The 19,446-nt window shown below is 42.3% G+C and overlaps 2 protein-coding genes across 2 annotated transcripts; both read right to left on the reverse strand.

Moving 5' to 3' along the window:
• Positions 1-3,106: 3,106 nt before the first annotated feature.
• Positions 3,107-6,857, reverse strand: rsph4a (radial spoke head component 4A; the record flags this gene model as incomplete). Its single annotated transcript, XM_079505902.1, has 7 exons — positions 3,107-3,376; positions 3,489-3,606; positions 3,693-3,834; positions 4,775-5,224; positions 5,346-5,648; positions 5,922-6,141; positions 6,778-6,857. 7 exons carry the CDS (start codon positions 6,855-6,857, stop codon positions 3,142-3,144), a joined length of 1,548 nt encoding a protein of 515 aa, XP_079362028.1. The 3' UTR covers positions 3,107-3,141.
• A 3,737-nt stretch (positions 6,858-10,594) lies between these two features.
• Positions 10,595-12,411, reverse strand: cdkn2c (cyclin-dependent kinase inhibitor 2C (p18, inhibits CDK4); the record flags this gene model as incomplete). The annotated part of the gene is made up of 2 exons (XM_079505455.1): positions 10,595-10,965; positions 12,280-12,411. 2 exons carry the CDS (start codon positions 12,409-12,411, stop codon positions 10,597-10,599), a joined length of 501 nt encoding a protein of 166 aa, XP_079361581.1. The 3' UTR covers positions 10,595-10,596.
• Between the last annotated feature and the right edge of the window lie 7,035 nt (positions 12,412-19,446).

Genomic DNA, 19,446 nt, shown 5'->3' on the forward strand with positions numbered 1-19,446 from the left:
CGCAATGCACTTACAATACAGCAGTGGCAGCATTGCTCTCAGTGAAATTCTTGTACTTCAACAGTGTGGTTAAAATAAAAGATAATCAAAGAAATATAGCAAACATTACAAATCTGACATTTTGGAACCAGCCTTTAGTAGATTTTGCAAACGTGTGGATGTGCATTACACTAGACTAGGTAAATTATGTGTGGAAGTGCAAGTGGCTTTTTCTTCCCTTATGTTGTGCTTTTATCTCCTTTGTTAAGATGGAGCCACATTGCCTTAGAAGGACGGTCATATGTGGGTCGGAAAACTCGGCAAGGGTTGCTCTTCGCTGGCTCAATAATTGAAATAAATGCAGTGGGAGTAACATGTTAGTAATGTCATATGGATATCAGGAAATGATTACATAATATGACAGTGAAAACAATAGCCCTGTCAAAAAAGAAGTTACTTTGTTTGAAAATGAAAGATAATTGCAATAAGCCCATGTTTCTGTCTGGTCCTGACTCCTGTGGCAATCTTTTAGAGTTTCCAGCAATTTATGGCAGCAATGTATGCTGTGGTAAAGCCAACTGATGACAAGTGGCAGACCCAAGTCTAGATTTAATTTAGGAAGTATAGGGACTGGGGAGCCAGAAAGTTAAACTGATTCTGTTTCGGTTCTACCATGATTCCCCAAAGATCATTGAAGGGGATGTTAACTTATTCTGAATGATGCACACGTGTCATTGTTGATTCATACAAATATTTAAAGATATTTCAGACACCTGCAGTTGGGACTGGGGTTGTGGACTAACAATTTTGTTTGAGCTTTTATACCCAAATTAGATTTTTATTATAGAATATGCTAATAGCTCTGTAAACATAACATCAGCCTTCTTTTCAGTGACCATGGAGCTTCTCCAAAAGGCAAGATCTGTCCATACCTCTTGTTTAGCTATGGTAAAGACATGCAGTCAAATCAAGACTATTGTCTTGATCACAGAAATTACTTAAGTCTGCTAAATGATTGTGTGTGTGTGTGTGTGTGTGTGTGTGTGTGTGTGTGTGTGTGTGTGTGTGTGTGTGTGTGTGTGTGTGTGTGTGTGTGTGTGTGTGTGTGTGTGTGTGTGTGTGTGTGTGTGTGTGTGTGTGTGTGTGTGTGTGTAGAGAGAGAGAGATTGATTGATTGTGTTTGTGAGCTTTCCTTGTTTGTAAGCAAACTAAGCATACATATGTACTACAGGCAAATAATAAATAGCCAATGCAACCACATTATAATGATGGTGCCAGTTGTCTCTTGACAGTTCTTTTGTTTAGTGGTTGGTGCTTACTGTGGTCTAGTCACCACTCACCAATCCCACTGCATTGTTTCAAACTAAAGGTTAAGAAAAAGTCGTTAGTGGTAAATGTCAAATCTTTTGCTATGGTAAGTTATGGTTAAACTCACGCGTGGTGTTTAATCTCGATAGCTTTCAAAGGGAGCGGAAGACAATATATCATCCGTGGTAATGCAAAACTGATCTGTCACCATGCAGGAAGTCTTCCCTTCCTCTTTTCAGAGGAAGCTCTTCAGAAGAGAAAGCCACAATGTGGGTTTTGCTTAGTCTGTTTCATACACTGCAGTAGATTTACTCAAATGCATTACAATGTTAGTGAGCCTGAAAATCAAATGTATTTCTTAGTACTATTAACTGATCTGTCACCAGGAAGTCTTCCCTTCCTCTTTTCAGAGGAAGTTCTTCAGAAGAGAAAGCCACAATGTGCTTTTGCTTAGTCTGTTTCACACACTGCAGTAGACCTGCTCAAGTGAGTCGGAAAATCTAATTTATTTCTTACAAAGTACAATTTGAGTGAAACTCTCAGTAGTGGTAAAAATGTTCGGCACCATTTCCAGGATAACGACGTATTATTTGTATATGCAGGCAAATGCAACAATATAGACAATATATGCATGATATAGACAACATGGCATTTGTCTATGCCATAGCCTACATTTGTATTATAACTATCTAGCTTTGCAGCAGTTATGGTTAAGACAGACATGTAAACACAAATGTTTCTGATCCTTTTTTTTTCAAACAATAGTGTTAACCATAGATCCAAAGATGATCTGGTCTATTTCATTGTGAATTTAAAGGATTCAACTTAAAGTGTGGTCCTTTAAGTTAAATCCTTTAAATTCACCCATTTCCATCCTATCTTAATATAATTGGTGCAGTACTACTATAAGATGGCACCATTCCTGTCTCTACTCTGTGTCTCAGTCAGAGGAAGGCTGTGGAGTTTGGACAGTTCAGAAAATTGTCTACCACTGTCATCGGTAGGCAAGAACGGTAATTTCAAACAAGAACAAGGTTTAAAATTTTGCCGTTTTTAAAAAGGTCATCATTATTAATGCAAAAACAATGGCTTTTAGTGCCAACTTTCCAGAAAGAGAAAGCTGTAGTTTCTATATTAACTTGGAAGCCCCATCGATGATGCCACTTCACCCTTCACTTAAAGGGACACTTCACCCTTTTTGCTAAAAAATATATGTTAATGACGTTTAGGAGCTTTAGAACACTTTCCTGGGGGTCTTTATGTGTGTAATATGTGGATTTAGATATTTTAGATTGTAGCAGTGAGCCCAGTGTCTCTGATGTCATGGACACTGGGCTCACTTACTTCCTGGACTACATGTTGTCTCAGTAAGACAGCCATCCCCCTATTCACAAGGAGGAGCAGTGCACCAAAGTATTATGGGAATTGTAGTCCAGGAAAGAAGTGAGCCCAGTGTCCATGACATCAGAGACACTGGGCTCACTGCTACAATCTAAAATATCTAAAACCACATATTACACACATAAAGACCCCCAGGAAAGTGTTCTAAAGCTTCTAAACGTCATTAACATATATTTTTTTGCAAAAAGGGTGAAGTGTCCCTTTAAGGAAAAAACACATTATCTTTGAATTTGCTATACTCAGTATGTTTTCTTGAGCCACATGGAACATGTATTCGGACCATGTTTGAACTACTGCCAACCAATCTCATTTTCTGTTTCATTTCATAATTTGATTTCTTTTACACTATTCTTTAAAAAGCAATTCCTCAATGAACAATAGAATTTGAGTATTAAAATACTGAATGACTTGCTCTCATGAAATGTACTCTTCTCCTTTACTCAATATTCAACTTCAATCATCATCTTCCTCTTCCTCTTCTTCCTCCATGTCCTCCATCTCTTCTTGAGCAGCTTGCTGTTCCTCTAAAGCGGCTTTCAGTGCCTGTTCCTCTTCCAGAGTTGGGTCCAGTGCTTCAGTGATCTCAGGCCCACTGGGGTATTCATTTTGTGGTGTCAATGGGAGTGATGGGCTGTATCCTTCCCCTGCAAACTTCATGCCCCAGCCAATGTATATGTTTCCAAACTTTCTATAAATGAAGAAATAACAGATATTTCTCAGTATTGATGCATATACAACATTATACCACATGTCGTAATATATTCATGAATTGCTGTTTTTTTGTTTTTGTTTTTCCTCACTTTCCACAAGCATAGGCATGTGCCCCTGGCCAAAGGTTTGAACGCAACACAGCGACTGCATACTGAGAGGTGAGAGTGGAGGACATTCTGGAGCTCCATGAAGGGGTATTGAACAGCTCTGAAAGGCACAAATATTAAACAGACTAATATAACCCCAACACCTGGCAATATGACATGAAAATATGCAAAACTAGACTGACTGACCTGCATCTTCAGAGACAGGAGTTAAGAGAGGAGGCCCCACCTCTGGCTCAGGCTCATCAGGCTCCTCCTTCTCCTCTTCATCTCCTTCCTCATCGAATTCATCTTCCGGCTTCACCGAGAGGTTAACCCAAGTACAGCGGCCCTAAATGAGATAACCTGTGTTTACAGTAATATAACTTGTGTGTGGGAAAAACACATGTATAAAACTATAAATATGTCATTGGGCTCTGATAAGGTAAATGTTTATGCAGGTGCCATGGAATCAAATTGGAATCGTCACAATATATAATTGAAGGTGGAAGCGCACACTGCCAAAGTATAAGCTGCTCTAATGTTGCACTCCAAAAACAATTTATACTAGAAATGCACTCTGTCGAGGTGCCAACTTGCGCCTTACACACAAGTAGGCCATACTACTTGTGCGCAAGCAGAGCAAGTACTGCTACTAACTAATGTCTATTACAACTGCTGTTTTAAACCTTGAAACGTTCCATAGTTACGTCACCATCAACAGCCAATAAGGGGCCACCATTCTTACCCCGACGTACATACTGTATATCATTATGCAGTCAGATTAGAAGAGATGTTACTGCTACTATTTTACACCTGTAACTAGGGATGTGAATTATCGATTAATGCTTATCTTAATCTTAATTTACCTCAATGTCTAACATACAAATCTACATTTTGCTGATATACAGAAATAATACAAAAGGCATATTATATTACTTAATAATCAAATATTTATTTGACCATTGACGATACAGGGGCAGGCAATGGCATCTTTGTATGTGCGTTCCTCGGCCACACGCGCGTGCAGACAGCATTACATTCACAGAAAACCACCCAATGAGAGAACCGCATAATCTTCGATTCATTTTGATTAGTTATTAACTGTTTAACCGACTAATTTCTTAACGGTGATTAATTGATTAACAATTAACTATTTAACATCCCTATACCTGTAACCCTGTGATGTGACAATAAAGTTGATTCTGTTACTGATGTCGGGTAAGTTCCACGGAGAAGCAAATCAATTAACCTGCTACAAAAAAATACACTTATAGTGTTGTAGTAGCTACCTGCTGCAGGACGTGCTGAACATGATGTACCCAAGTGGACAAGGACTCTGCCATTTCCGTTACCGGAATGCCTTCGAAGTCAGGATTCTCTTCATAGCTGTCACGGGGTGCGTCATCTTCCTCATCACCTTCCTCCTCCCCAAACTGGTAGAATCCCAGTGGACTGACGTGTGTGCCAGCAGAGATGCGGGCAATCTGTGCTCTCAGATAGTTGGCTTCATTACCAGGGAAAGGAGGATAGCTGATGACTGGGGCATCCAGCCTCCCAGTGAAGAATTTGCGGATTTGGCGTGCGACATTAATTTGCGCAGGAGTGACCGAAGGGAGTTTGACCCAGGGAAGACCTGGTTCAGTGCACACATAGTAAACATATTTGTTAACACCTGTATGGTTGGCTTCTTTTGGCACCACAGGCGGAGGCTTGTAAGTTGATTGAGGGAGTGCATCAGCCTGAAAAACAAAACAAAGAAAGTCATCACATACAACAGGACTGATATGCCAATAAACCAGTTTAGTGATTATTTTTTCCGGGAAACATTTCTTGGCTGATCGGTTAACGGAGGACATGTACCACTTCCACCACTTCATTCTCCTCATCTTCGTCCTGGATCTCTGCCTCTCTCTCTTCGTCCTCAGGTGTTTCTTCTGGACCCTGTTCCTCCTCCTCTCCATCTCTGTACTCACACTCAGCAACAAGGTAGTTGCTCTCTGTTCCCAGAATCTTTCCCCACAGCTGACAACGCTGCAGTGGTCGGCAATCCACAAGTTGTTTGAATGCAAGAAATATCCTCTGCATCTCCTCTCTGCCCAAGCCCACTCCAGCCTGCTCTAGATAGAAGCCAGTCTCACTCACATTAGGGAGAGCTGTTTCGACCTGGTCAAAGATGGAGATACAGACAACATCACATTTTGTAACATCTAGCTCTTAACCAAATGAACCCTGGTGTTGTTCCTGTTCTGGGCATGTCATGTGTATGCTATGTATGCTATAAATAAAAGTTTGTTCCCATTATTGTGATGGCTGCCCACCAGTCGTATGATGGCACCATCCTGTACTCAAACGCAACTGTGTCTGCAGGCTACAGCTACATTGTTAAATGAAATAAGAGGGAGGGCGGGTGTACAAGTGTGGGTGCAAGTGGAGTACCAGTTCGTCCTCTTGGTCAACATCTTCCCGAGAGAACAGCAACCGCTGCTGCTCAGCCAAGAGCTGTGCAGCTGCAGAGAGTGGCACGTCTCTCAGAGTGCTCTGGTTGTTTTGAAGCAGCTCCCTCTTCACATCCCGGCTCACATCCTCAATCACATCCACAACATTTTCTGGACGCTCGTCCATCACTTTAGTCAGTACACGTGCCAGGTGGTCATATCTGTAAAGTGAAAGTAATATTTAATAGCAACTGGTGACCAATGTTCGATGATCCAGTGGATCTCAAAGTGGGGTTCAGGGACCCCCAGAGGTCCTTGAGGGTAATCCAGGAGGTTCCCAGCAAATTATTTAATAGAGCATCAAAATCAGTGTAACCACTTTAACACTAGCCTATAGGTACTATACGCCTATTTGAAAATAGCTGATCTATACATTTTTATTTTATTTTACACATGGGGTAGTAGCTGAGCACAAGTGCTCATTTTCGGCAACAAGGGCGCTCCTCTAACCCTTAAGCCACCGCTGCCCCAGTTCATAACACGATGCGTTGTGAGCTTTGTGAGCATTTTAACAACCCAAATCTTGTATGCATGACCCTGGCCCAAAATATTTTCAGAAGGGGGTCCACAGCCATATAAATAGGCTACATAAAACATAAAGTATGTCCTCATGAAAGCCACTGCAGTGATCCTTACTGCATTGACATTAACACTATTACGATTAGCCCTGGTCCAGTGCTTACAGCGAGTCTCTCTCTGACTCGCTGTAAGCACTGGATCAGGGCTATATTACGATATGCTAATGTATGTCATTAATATGACACACAAAATGTACTAGATATAGCTTAATTACTTACAGGTTGAGGTTGCTTTTTGTGCTATTTTTTAGCATAAACGCCTTGAAGGAGGCTGCTGCCTGCTGCCTTTGATTATCCATCTCTTGTTTTCCAGTATGTGTCTCCATTGCCTTTGGTCTCTCAGTCAAGCAAGTGGCATCAACACGCTTTACAAAATGGTACACGAACGAGACCACTGGTAGCGTAGCAAGAAGTTTGAAATGTTAGTTATTGGAGTTAAATCAATAAAAAAAACGGATTAGCCTCTGCAGAGAACGCAGTTTGTGGCTTTCAGGTTGCTATATGGTAAACAATAGGTTGCTAGGAAACCAGTGAACTCCAAGAGAAAAACAAAACATGAAATGGATGCGAGGAACTGGGTCAATCTTTCAACATAAACGATTCCGAACGCCGTGGGCTTTATTCATACATTATAAACGGCAGAAAAGAACACGATAGTGCGGAGTGGGAGCATGCAGTGTTATTTCAGACATTAAACATTAAATGGACAATTGAATTTGGCTTGGCTAAATCGTGGTGTATGTCCCCCCGGGCCCCTTACAGACTCACTGTGAACAGTCCATGAGGCTGCTCCATTTGAAAGGGGCGCTGGCAGAATACGGCAAAGGAACCTTTTTGGGCACCTTCTATTACAAAAATCACACCCGTGTGAGGTGAGGGGCGCTCTTATGATGATTAGGCTCTTATGATGATCTATATATTAAAGTCTAACTCATGTTGGTATGATTATAGGTGATGTAATGATGTAAAACAAACGGTGTCAAAACAAACATTACATTCTCTTGTTAATGGGATTTAATGTTTGTGTTAGGGACAAAGCAAACATTAATTTCTCTCATTATCAATGGCGTTTTTAGAACAAACATTGAACTAAAAACATTAAACCTATAGGAGGGGCTAGCGCCCCTCAAAAATAAAAACTTTGCCTATAACCCCAACCTTAACCCTATTCCTATACCTCAGTAAATCTTTACTATAGTTATTTTTTCTTTTATAGAAAATGTATCTAGTAAGAAAATATAGTAATCTATAATGTATCTATTTGTATTTATTTATTTATAATTTATCTATAATGTAGGCGTATAGATTATATTAGAGAGAAGAAAATAAAGGCAGGGTACAACACTTTTTGTTTTGTTTTTCTTGTTTATTGTCATGATTTGTCACAACTCGAGTTGGCTTTGTCCGCGGCGTTAACGTCTTTAAATAAATACTTTTTGAAAAGCCATGGGGAAAATGAATGGGGATTGTTTCCTGGGCCACTCGTCGTTCTGAAAGGGGGCGGGACTGCGACGCTCTATGATAACGTGATCTGTGGGTGCAGAGATGAAAAGCCTATACAAACGGGACGAACCGACTGGCGAATATACCGTAATAGTGTATACATACCGTATTCAGGTCTAATTCCTCATGGGGGCTCGAGCCCCGCCGCCTCCACGCCGTCACGGAGTCTACGTCACTGTGGGTATCTATTGGGTGAGTGACTGACTCACATCTCGAGTTTGACCATGCAGATGCAGAGCCTTAATTGGCTCGGGTGGCAGCCGGAATTTATAGACGGCACCCGGGAGCAGTAGGCCTATGCGGGTTGGCGCCCCAGCCTGTGTCTTCCGTGTGGATGAGGCCCAACAAACAAACCCACGGTAAAGCAAAGCAAAGTTCTTTGTTTACCCAGGGTAAGTGGACTAAACTCGAGATGCTTGTTTACAGCCACGCCCTGCTCATAGAACATTTCATGGTTGGGGTTCAATGCCTTGCTCAAGGGCACTTCAGCGGTGGTCATTTTAACGTGCCGGTCCGGGGATTCGAACTGGCGACCTTCCGGTATCAAGACCGCTCCGCAAACCGTTCGGCCACCGCTGCCTGAGGCCTTGAGGCCTTTAGGAGGGCCATTCAAGCCGCAAGCGGGCTATGTGGAGCCTGCGGAACCATTGCGGCTCAATAATCCACCATTCATGTGCCTGGTGCTGCTGGGAGTCTCGTGCAACGCACAGTGGCTGGACCTGGTGAGAGCCAGAGCCTCTGGTGAGAGCAGGAGCGGACCTGGTGAAGCGTATGGGGCCTGGACAGAAGTCAACCCACAGAGGATTCCACGCGCGGAATAGTAGGCCTACCTCCCAGTCCCGGAAGAATAGTTCAGGATTGTGTTTTAGGGTTTTTCCCTAATGGGACTGATCGAGGGTATAGCTGGGACGTAAGTCGGGACTTGATCAATTCACCCCGACTGCAACATGGGTCACCTGAGTGAGGGGTTTGATGTTGGGAGACCCTGCACTGAGGATACGTCCCAGGTGACTTATTGATTGATTGATTGAAATATTTATTAACAGTTTGCAGAATTACACATTTCAAGCACAACCTAATACAAAGACTGTTAACTGTGAGTGGACGACCCAATAAACCATTACACTTGTTTACAAGAGGGAACACCTTGTTCAAAAACGGACTGGCACTGATAATGATGCTGCAGTTCAAGGTGGTCTTTAAATATTGTACAAGTCAGGTATAGCCTTAACTAACTAGCCTATACATAATAATAGTATAGGCCTACGCCAACGTATGTTTGGCTTCTCGTCTATACTCTACATGGCTCTGCTCTAAACTATATGAGTCTCTAGAATCTAGAGACTCTATAGTTTAGAGCAGAAAGCTAAATTCATTGACAAAGTACATTTGGAATTTGTCACCCATCCTACACACCCTATCATAGTGACAAATTCCAAATGTACTTTGTCAATGAATTTAGCTTTCTCTCTCCATTCTGTCATAAACTATAGTAAAACCAAACCAAAACAGGGCGTCGGTGGTTAAATACGGGGGGGACATATTTTGACAGCAGAAACTGCCTGTCATAATTTCTCCCCCCTCCCTATCCAAAGCCCCCCCAGGTACATTATATATTTAAACTATTTTCAGCAATGGTACATTTATTTTTTCAGTGGGTAGATCTTGTTGAGCTGGTCATTTTGAAAGTAGATCTCACGTTATAAATGTGTGGGCACCCCTGCTCTAGATGAACCCGCGGAGCGGTGCCCTGGCTGTAGTCTGTATAGCTGTAGGCCATCAATGATGAGGTGAGGTGTCAAGCTGCGTTTAATTTGACACCGCAAGTGACCGCAGCTAGCCTACAGGGCACATCTCCGGCTTCGTCAGACATTGCAACTTAATTAATAAGTTGCAATGTCTGACGAAGCCGGAGAGCACATAAAGACAGTAGCCTACGGGAAATTTAGTATTTCCCTCCCTCTCTGAAATCTGAAATTATATTATACAGATTTATTTAATTGTATAGTAGTCGATCTCTATACTAAATTAAGAAAGAATAACATGACACATAGAGACGGTGACTGCTTAATTAAGTTAATTTAGGACCTTCTAGCAGTTAATTTCGTTTTATTAAACACATTTCTTCCATGTAGCCCTGCATGTTTTGTAATGGCATCATCATGCTATTATATGCCCGTGGATATACAGAGTGAACACAATGATAAATTAATATGATAATCACCAACATGAATTATGTTTGTTATTTACAGCTAGGTATAGTATAGGGGCGAGATGGAAAAGCTATGGGCGACCGTAGGCCTATACCTGTTACCCTATACGCCTATAAACTGCATGGTCCATATGCCTTATGGATGGACCACCAGAGCTATACCCATAAAGTAAAGTATGTCAAACACAATACGAAAGCTCTATTGTTTTTTAATTAGCGGCACATTAAGCGAGCATACAAATTAGAGTAGGCCGCCACATCGGCGATATGATTTATAATCTCCTCGAGTCATAACAATGGAAGCCGCGCACATGCAGGTCTACTCAATCAATCTGTAACCCAGTGTAGGTTGCGATGCAATTGGCGATGTTCATTCTACTGTAGCTGAGGGCCAGGCCATAAGGCGTGTGTCCTTGGGTGTTCTGCAAAGCTGGGTTTGTAGTGCGTCCAATCAGCAGCTGAACCACTTCATAATGGCCCTCTCTGGCGGCCAGGTGCAGAGGAAGGTTACCGTGGCTGTCCAGAAGGTTCACATCAGCCCCATAGTCAATGAGCACACGCACCAAATCAGTCCAACCATCGCGAGCAGCGTCGTGAGTTATGGTGAGATTGCAGCAGGGGTCACGGGTGTTTGGGTTGGCTCCACTTTTCAGCAAAGCTATGGCTACAGCCGAGTTTCCCATTTTCACCACCTGGATATGAGAATGACGACAAAATACAATATCAGTTATCGGCCATAACAGCAATTAATTATATCGGATATCGATATCGGCCAAAATGTCTCATCGGCACATCCGTATTAAAAACACATCTCGCATGAAAATAGACAATGAGAGAGCTTTACAACAGAAAGCCAAATGGGGAAATAACTATAGGCATTTGGACACTGATGCTGCCTGACAGTCACAATGTGGGACAGGGGCTCAATTTGTGGGACGCCTGAAAAGTCTTGGAAATGAGGGACTGTCCCACGCAAAGGGGGACATCCTAATGAAAACACCAAAAGTATAGGCTATTGCCATCCATGCAGCCTGATTCTGAGCACATGGCCACTGCACCCATATTGAGGAACCATGCACCATTTTGTTTCACAATGACCGAAGCACTGAGAAAACTGTTGCGCCTTTCTTCGTCCTTTTTTCTCCTTCAAACTTGACTATACGGTAGCGGTGGTCTCAAAAACATAAGGGAAACTTTGACAGAAAAAGACTCGCTGTATACAAAATAGAAGTAAAACTCCTTAGACTGAGACTTAAGAAAATATGTTTTATTTTATTTTATCATGCTCATAAAGTGCTCTGTGCTCAAAGTGCAATTAATAAGCAAACGTTTTCTTTTTAATTGCACTTTGAGCACAGAGCACTTTATGAGCATGATAAAATGCTCAGTGCGATTAAAAAGCAAACGTTTGCTTTGTAATTGCTTTTTAATTGCACTTTGAGCACAGAGCACTTTATGAGCATGATAAAATAAAAGATTATTATTATTATTATTATATGTTCACTACAACTAAACTTCACTATCTTTATTATTTATGCTATAGTATAAAGTCTCAGGCAGGCGCGGGCCTATATTGGAAATAAATGCTAAAATGAAATTGCAAACTGAAAATATAGTTTACTATATAGTTTACTATATTAAATGAAACTATTGAAATGTAAAATGTATATGGTTAAATATTCCAAATCTGCATTTGCGATTTAATGGACATTAATGTATAATGTATTCATAATAGGCCTATTAATAAGTCAAAACTAATTATGAAATTTACTGCATTGTCTTACCGCAAATTTCCTCAACTGACGTTTCTGCATGTAATTTTTGATACTGCTGCTGAAGCTTAAATATGAACAATTAATATTAATAATCAATATTTAGATTTTGTTTATAAACATCAGTTAAGTGCACTGAAACACTCATTTGGCTATCATCTACTAATTTGTGCTAAATGCCTATAAATTGTAATTGAAAAATGTAATTATTTTGAAATAAATATATATACTAACCTGCAATGCAGTCCTGCCGAATCTATTGTACCCATTAACATCTGCTCCATTTCGCAATAAACACTTTACTTCAGTTAGATTTCCTTGAGCTGATGCGCTGGTAAGCTTGTCAAGTGGTGAATGTTCAGCCATTCTTCTTGTGAACAGAAAAAAAGGTATTCAGCAATACACAAAATCAATGTCAAGTATCAATGTGAATGAACTATAAATGAATGAAGTGAGAAAAGACAACCTTCTGGGTTGTCTTTTCATGCATGTGGGCTGCCCTAGTGGCCTTTCTCTCTCTCACGCACACGCACGCGCGCACGCACACGCGCACGCGCGCGCACACACACACACACACACACACACACACACACACACACACACACACACACACACACACACACACTGCACACACACTGCACACACACATGTAGGCACATTTGCAGATGATTTGCATAATTTCAAATTAATTTGAAATGATGATAAATCTTAACTTGTTACATACTATTTGTGCATGATTTTACCTTTATTCAATTGGTATTCATTTAGACATATTGATACCATAATAAGCTTAAAACAAGAGAATTCACAACTCACACAGAATATATAGCACCCCTCAAGTCAAAATCAAGAAGAATCAAGACACACACACACACACACGCACGCGCGCGCACACACACACACACACACGCACACACACACACACACACACACACACACACACACACACACACACACACACACACACACACACACACACACACACACACACACACACACACACACAGCCTGCATGTGACACAGGTGCTGAAATGTTGAAACAAGATGCTGAAACAAGTCACGAGTGAATCATTCGTTGTGAAATAGTAGGCTACCACTGTCTGTGTTATTAGCAATCTAAAAAAAAGTACCCAACGGAGATTTAAAAAAATATATAAATTCAAGTTCAGGTTTAGCACCCGACCCGTGGCAGACTGCCACGGGTCCCGTGCTAAACCTGAACTTGAATTTATATATTTAAATATTGGAGTTGGCCGCCGCCAACTCCTGATATAACTGCCACTGGCAGTTATATCAGGAGTTGGCGGCGGCGCCCTACATATATGACTAATTTTAGGGCTATATTTAATTTTTATTATAGGCCTATATAGCCTACACGTGTAGTTAATTATTTAGTTTAGTAAAATCAGATTGTTCTCTTCATAATTCTTAGTTCTTTGCAGGCCAGGCCTATATGAGACATACAATATATTTCAGTTTCAACCTGACCTAATGCTAATCCATAATATTTATTTGACTTCATTATATTGACGGTTTTCACCCCATGTGTCAATTATCTAGGCTCTACACACCCTCCGCCAACCTGGGGAGAGCAACGGACTTGAACTCATGCTTCCTTCATGCATGAGTGTCCAAGTCGCTCCTTTACGCCTGACAGGGGGAGTTTCCCTGGTTGGACGTAGCGCGTGGAAGGAACACGTTATTCCAACGCCAGTTCCTTTCCCCTCCATCAGTCACAATCAGACCAATTGTTGATTGATATATGAGAAACAACTTGACAGATAATTTGCCCATTCTTATAGGAAGTGCTATATACTGTAGCGGCTGTACGTTGTAGCCTAAAGCAATACGATCCCGGGAAATTAGCCTATAGATCTAGGCTAAAAGACAATAAATCTGCATGGGGTTGTTCATGGCTATTGGGGCAAACAGTTGGATATTCGGTTCAGGTTGTGTGTGTGTGTGTGTGTGTGTGTGTGTGTGTGTGTGTGTGTGTGTGTGTGTGTGTGTGTGTGTGTGTGTGTGTGTGTGGCTATAAAGGGAGTTAGGCTACGTGTGTGCGTGGCTATAAAGGGAGTTAGGCTGTGTGTGTGTGGCTATAAAGGGAGTTAGGCTGTGTGTGTGTGTGTGGCTATAAAGGGAGTTAGGATGTGTGCATGTGTGTGTGTGTGTGTGTGTGTGTGTGGGTGTGGGTGGGGGGGTGGGGGGTTACAGCTGCAGTAATTAATTCACAAAACCAACTAAGCTATCATGAAACATCAGCTAACCTGCAAGACATGTTGTCCATAGGCTATACTTTATGCACCAAACCAATTTGTTTGGTGCATGCTTAACTTAACTGCGAAGCAATTCAATTCAAATTAGCTTTATTACCATGAGAAAACATATGTTTACATTGCCAAAGCAAGTGTCAAAATACAGGCCTAATAAAACAGTTGAAAATTGGGAAAGTATAAAAAAGCCTCAAATTTAAAATGTGTGTAAAAGTAGCAGCTCTGTTTACATGTCGACAGTAGTCCTTAAGGTGGACCAATATAGCCGAACAGATTTATTGTAGGCCTATTTTATTAGATTGTATTTATGCTTACTTTTCTATAGGCTAAATTTCCCGGGATATTGTTGCAACAGTTCCTATAAATAGGCAAATGATCTGTTGTCAAGATAATCCTCCTTGCCGTTCATCAATAGCCTCCTATTTACTAGTATAGTCTATAGCCTAATCAGTCTGCAATGCCGTTCATCAATAGCCTCCTATTTACTAGTATAGTCTATAGCCTAATCAGTCTGCAATTCATAACGTGCAAAGATTATAGGCTACAATTTGTTCACGAGAAAAGAGCTGAAATGGAATTCACACAACTCACTTTCAAATGGTGGGCTATAAAAAGCCATCCATCGGGCTCGGTTATCGTCATCCTCATCCACATAGCCTGCATATAAACATCGTTTCAATAAGAACTTGCAACGTGTCCTTTTTATCCCGTCGAATCAATCCGGCTACTCTGAAAAAAGAGAGAATAAAAACAGAATAGGCTAAATATTGAAATAAAATATGGTTTCGTTTCGAAGTGCACGGGTTGGATGGATGGATGGATGGATGGATTGTAAGTAACGGGTTGGAATGATAGGCTGTGAATGTGATAGTTGTGATACCATGACATTTTGGTAATTTCCCGCTCGTTTTCAAAGGATAATGCCACAACGTAATAACGTATTAGTTCTTGAAACTCTGCCTCCACTACCGGATGATTTGCGATAAAGGACATCCCATTAAACAACGATAGGCTATGTCTATGACAGTCTGTGACACTGACAGCTGTAGTAGCCTATACGGATATAGCTACAAGTCAAAGTGATCAACGCTATAGGGTAGCCTTACCACAGAGACGGTTGCGGTCCTGCACCAGAGCCTGGTAATCCGACCTAGTGAGTAGCCTCGGTCTGCCAATAGTGAGTGCATCAGGATCAGATCACGGTAATGTCCAGTCCAATTTCTTTAAAACGTCATCTGCGTCCCCGAAATTACGCGTATCCTAGTACCCGACATGATCATGGCAACAGTGAATCGAGACTCATTAGATTCATATGGTTTGAATGGGGCTGAATATCCCACTAGGCTAAAAGAAAAGCCTTGCAGCATTTTTGAAAATATTTATCAGGAATCGTGATTGGACAACAGTGGATAATAAAGGGCGGGACTATGTGCAACAGCAGATGTTAACTGTATCTGAACCAGAAGAACTGATAGCAATAGCACAGTGAATGAGGTGGAAGGATGTGGAACGTGCGCCGCTCTGGCACCGCTGTAGAGCCTGCAGTAGCTACAATTCGGCAACGTCATAGCTTACCTCAGTCATAGCTCACAGGGGATAGGGATAGGGAAATAGCCTATACTTTGTGTGTGTGTGTGTGTGTGTGTGTGTGTGTGTGTGTGTGTGTGTGTGTGTGTTGAATTGAATTGAATTGTGTGTGTGTGTGTGTGTGTGTGTGTGTGTGTGTGTGTGCGTGCGTGCGTGCGTGCGTGTGTGTGTGTGTGTGTGTGTGTGTGTGTGTGTGTGTGTGTGTGTGTGTGTGTGTGTGTGTGTGTGTGTGCATAGCGCCCTCTGGCGTTAGAAAACACGACTGGGCCTCATACCCTTTCTTATCTCTTAAATTGGCTAGTCATTCTATTTCAGCAGAATACAAATCATAAAGTGTCCACATTGGAAAAGCTTTTATATGTAACCTGGGTTTATTAACAATAAGTCATATTGGTTTTTTTTTTAATGTTTTTTGTGGCTTTCTCCTTTATTTTATTTTTTTATGGAGGGACAGACAGTAGGCTGACAGGAAATGGGGAGGTGACATGCAGTAAGGGCCGTCGAGATCGGGAGTCGAACCCGCAGCACACTGCCAGACTGGATTACCAGCCAAGGTGCCTGGACCGCTGAGCCACGGCCCAGGCCAGTTATATTGTTTACTACGTATTTATTTTACCAAAATCCTCTGCCTTTGTTTACCCATCCTAACTTTTACGAGATAGAGTGCCCAGGGAGCACTGCGTAAGTAAGTGTTTTGCTCAGAATCGACACATGCATGCATGGGCAGACTGGGATCGTATCTGAGGCCATATTCATGTGTGGTGATGTGGTGAAAATGGCCCAACAATGTCGACGTTGTACAGGCTTAGGTGGCTCTCGCATCCTCAGGTCGTGCAGCACCACCCAAAGCATCCTGCCTAGCTGCATCACAGCTTAGTATGGCAACTGCAAAAGCCCTCGACAACAGAGTGCTATAGAGGATGGTGCAGATGACCCAGCACATCATCAGATGTGAGCTTATCCACCGATAATATACGCCAAGGTCATGGCTAAGTGGATCATCTAAAACGTATCTTTAGTGATGTATACCAAGATCAAGATCAAGATCAAGTTCTTGAGCTTAGCCCAGATACCCTGGGTAAATATAGTAATCATTTCATTTCATTTCATCATCAGGGTTTCAGGTCTCGCAACATCATACCCCTCACTCAGTTGACCCAGCCAGGGGTGATCAAGTCCCGACTTACGTCCCAGTAGCTACCCTTGATCAGTCCCATTAGGGAAAAACCAGGGCCACACAATCCGTTCCTCCTGAACTACTCTGCCAGGACTGGGTATGCGGGAGGATCGCATCAATCTGGCGCGTGCAGGACTATAGGCTCTGTGGGTTGACACCTGTCCCTCCTACGTCTCACCAGGTCCACTCCTGCACTCACCAGGTCCAGCAGCTGTGCGTTGCACCAGACTCCCAGCACCAGGCAGTGGGCACCTCATTCAGGAGTGGTAGATTCTCGAGCCGCAATGGTTCTGCAGGCTCCACCTGGCCCATGGTGGTGTTGCAGGCTCCGCTTGTGGCTTGAATGGCCCTCCTAAAGTCCTCACTGTGGGTTTGTTGGGCTTCTTCCTCACGGAAGACACAGCCTGCAAGGGGCGCCAACCCATACTGGTACCAGGTCATCGGCTCGCCACAGATTTTCGAAAAGTGAAGACGGCTCGCCTCGAGCCGTGGAGAGCCCGCCCCCAAAGTGTGGACAGCTCGCCCCACAGCGTGGATATCTCGCCCCAACGCACGGATATCTCGCCCCGTGTTTATTTCATGTTTATTTTACCTTATTTCTCATATTAGAACATTGTTTGTCAAAGGAGAACATTTAGAACCAGCCTACTGTTATCATGTCTCACCTGCACCTGAAACGACAGTCGTTGAGGTAAAAAAAGGGTGGAGCTTAGATCTTCTTTAAAAGGGAAGGTCACAGAGCACAATGATACAGTACTACTGCCAAGATGCCAAGACAAGTCAGACTCCCACAACGCTTTGCCGGAGGAGACTTCATCCTCCAAAGAGCTCCAATGAGACGAACCAGCACCGCTGAACCAGCAGTAGTTGCTCCAAAGAGACGGCGCCTGCAGTTGTAGAAGCAACTTTGATTGAAGCCATTGAACCGCTACCAGCTGACACAGCTGTGGAAGCAGCAGAACCAGCAGTAGTTGCTACCGCTCCAGTTGAACCAGCAGTAGTTGCTCCAGTTGTGATTGAAGCTGTGATTGAACCAGCACTAGCTGACGCAGCTGTGGCAACTAAAGTGCATGTCCCAGTGCCCACTGTCACTGTCCCAGTGACCACTACGTGACACTGAAGACCATTTCCGTTACCTTTTTGCTGGACTTTGAAACTAACCCTATGGGACACTAGTTTTTGCTGCTAGTATTGAAGTAGCATTGTATATATATATTTTTGTTCAACTTTTTTTGCTGCTAGTATTGAAGTAGCGTTGTGTATATATATTTTTGTTCAACTTTTTTTCTTCTAGTATTGAAGAAGCGTTGTATATATATTTTTTGTTCAACTATTTTTTAAAGTGGCATCTGTATATATTAACTTGACCATTATTTCTCTCAAATAAATGGTTACATTCCTACAGTTGATCTGTTGTTCTTGTTGTAGTAACGACCCAGCACACTCAAACAAAAGAGGCTGATGACCCCCCTTGGGCCCCCTCCACTCTCACTATAACCAGACACATACCCCCCCCCCCCCTCTCTCTCTCTCTCTCTCTCTGTTTAAAAGTACAGGAAAAATCTCAAAGTACATGTAAAAATATAGTACAGGTAAAAATCTCTCTCTCTCTCTGTTTAAAAGTAGGCTACAATAGTAGTGAATCAGTGGACCATGACAGCTTAAACACAACTCTTCTTTACTTTCAAAAGTCATAATAACAATGGCAAAGCAACATCATCACACATCATGTTGTATGTCAAGACTGAAGTAGTCGATCCCAGATAATCCCCCCAATCATCACAAACACAGGAATATGCAAGAGCGCATATCTCTCTTTGCTGTTACCTCGAAAATACCTCGGACTTTTGGGGGCGACTTCTCCGCGCTTTGGGGCGACCGATCTTCGCCGCTGGGGCGAGTTGGAAAAGGGGCGAGCCGTCTTGTATTCCCCATAATGCTCCCGGGTGCCGTCTACATTCCGGCTGCCACCCGTCTCTCCGGTGGTCACCAGACTATTCCTGGTTGTCACAGTCTATTCCTGAGTCACTATAAATAGAATAAGTCAAACAAAAAGACATCGCATGGATGCACCTGGGATGTATCCTCAGTGATGTATCCCAACGACACTTACCAGACAACCAAGTTTCCACTGCCAGGTCAGTCCAGAGGCTTAGTGCAATTTTTTAGGAGAATAGTGCACTTGCGGATAAAAGCGCCAAATTTTGTATGAGGCTTCTTTACGTCATGCTAAATGATTTTAGCCTAGGAGCCCTTGTCAAATATCTATTTTAAATATCAAATTGCAAGACTATCAATATCAATGAAATATGTGAAAATCCGCCTAGTATTTTTCAGACTATATACATCATAAAATGATCAGAT

This window comes from Electrona antarctica (genome assembly GCF_951216825.1).
Source record: "Electrona antarctica genome assembly, chromosome: 7".
Lineage (NCBI taxonomy): Eukaryota > Metazoa > Chordata > Actinopteri > Myctophiformes > Myctophidae > Electrona > Electrona antarctica.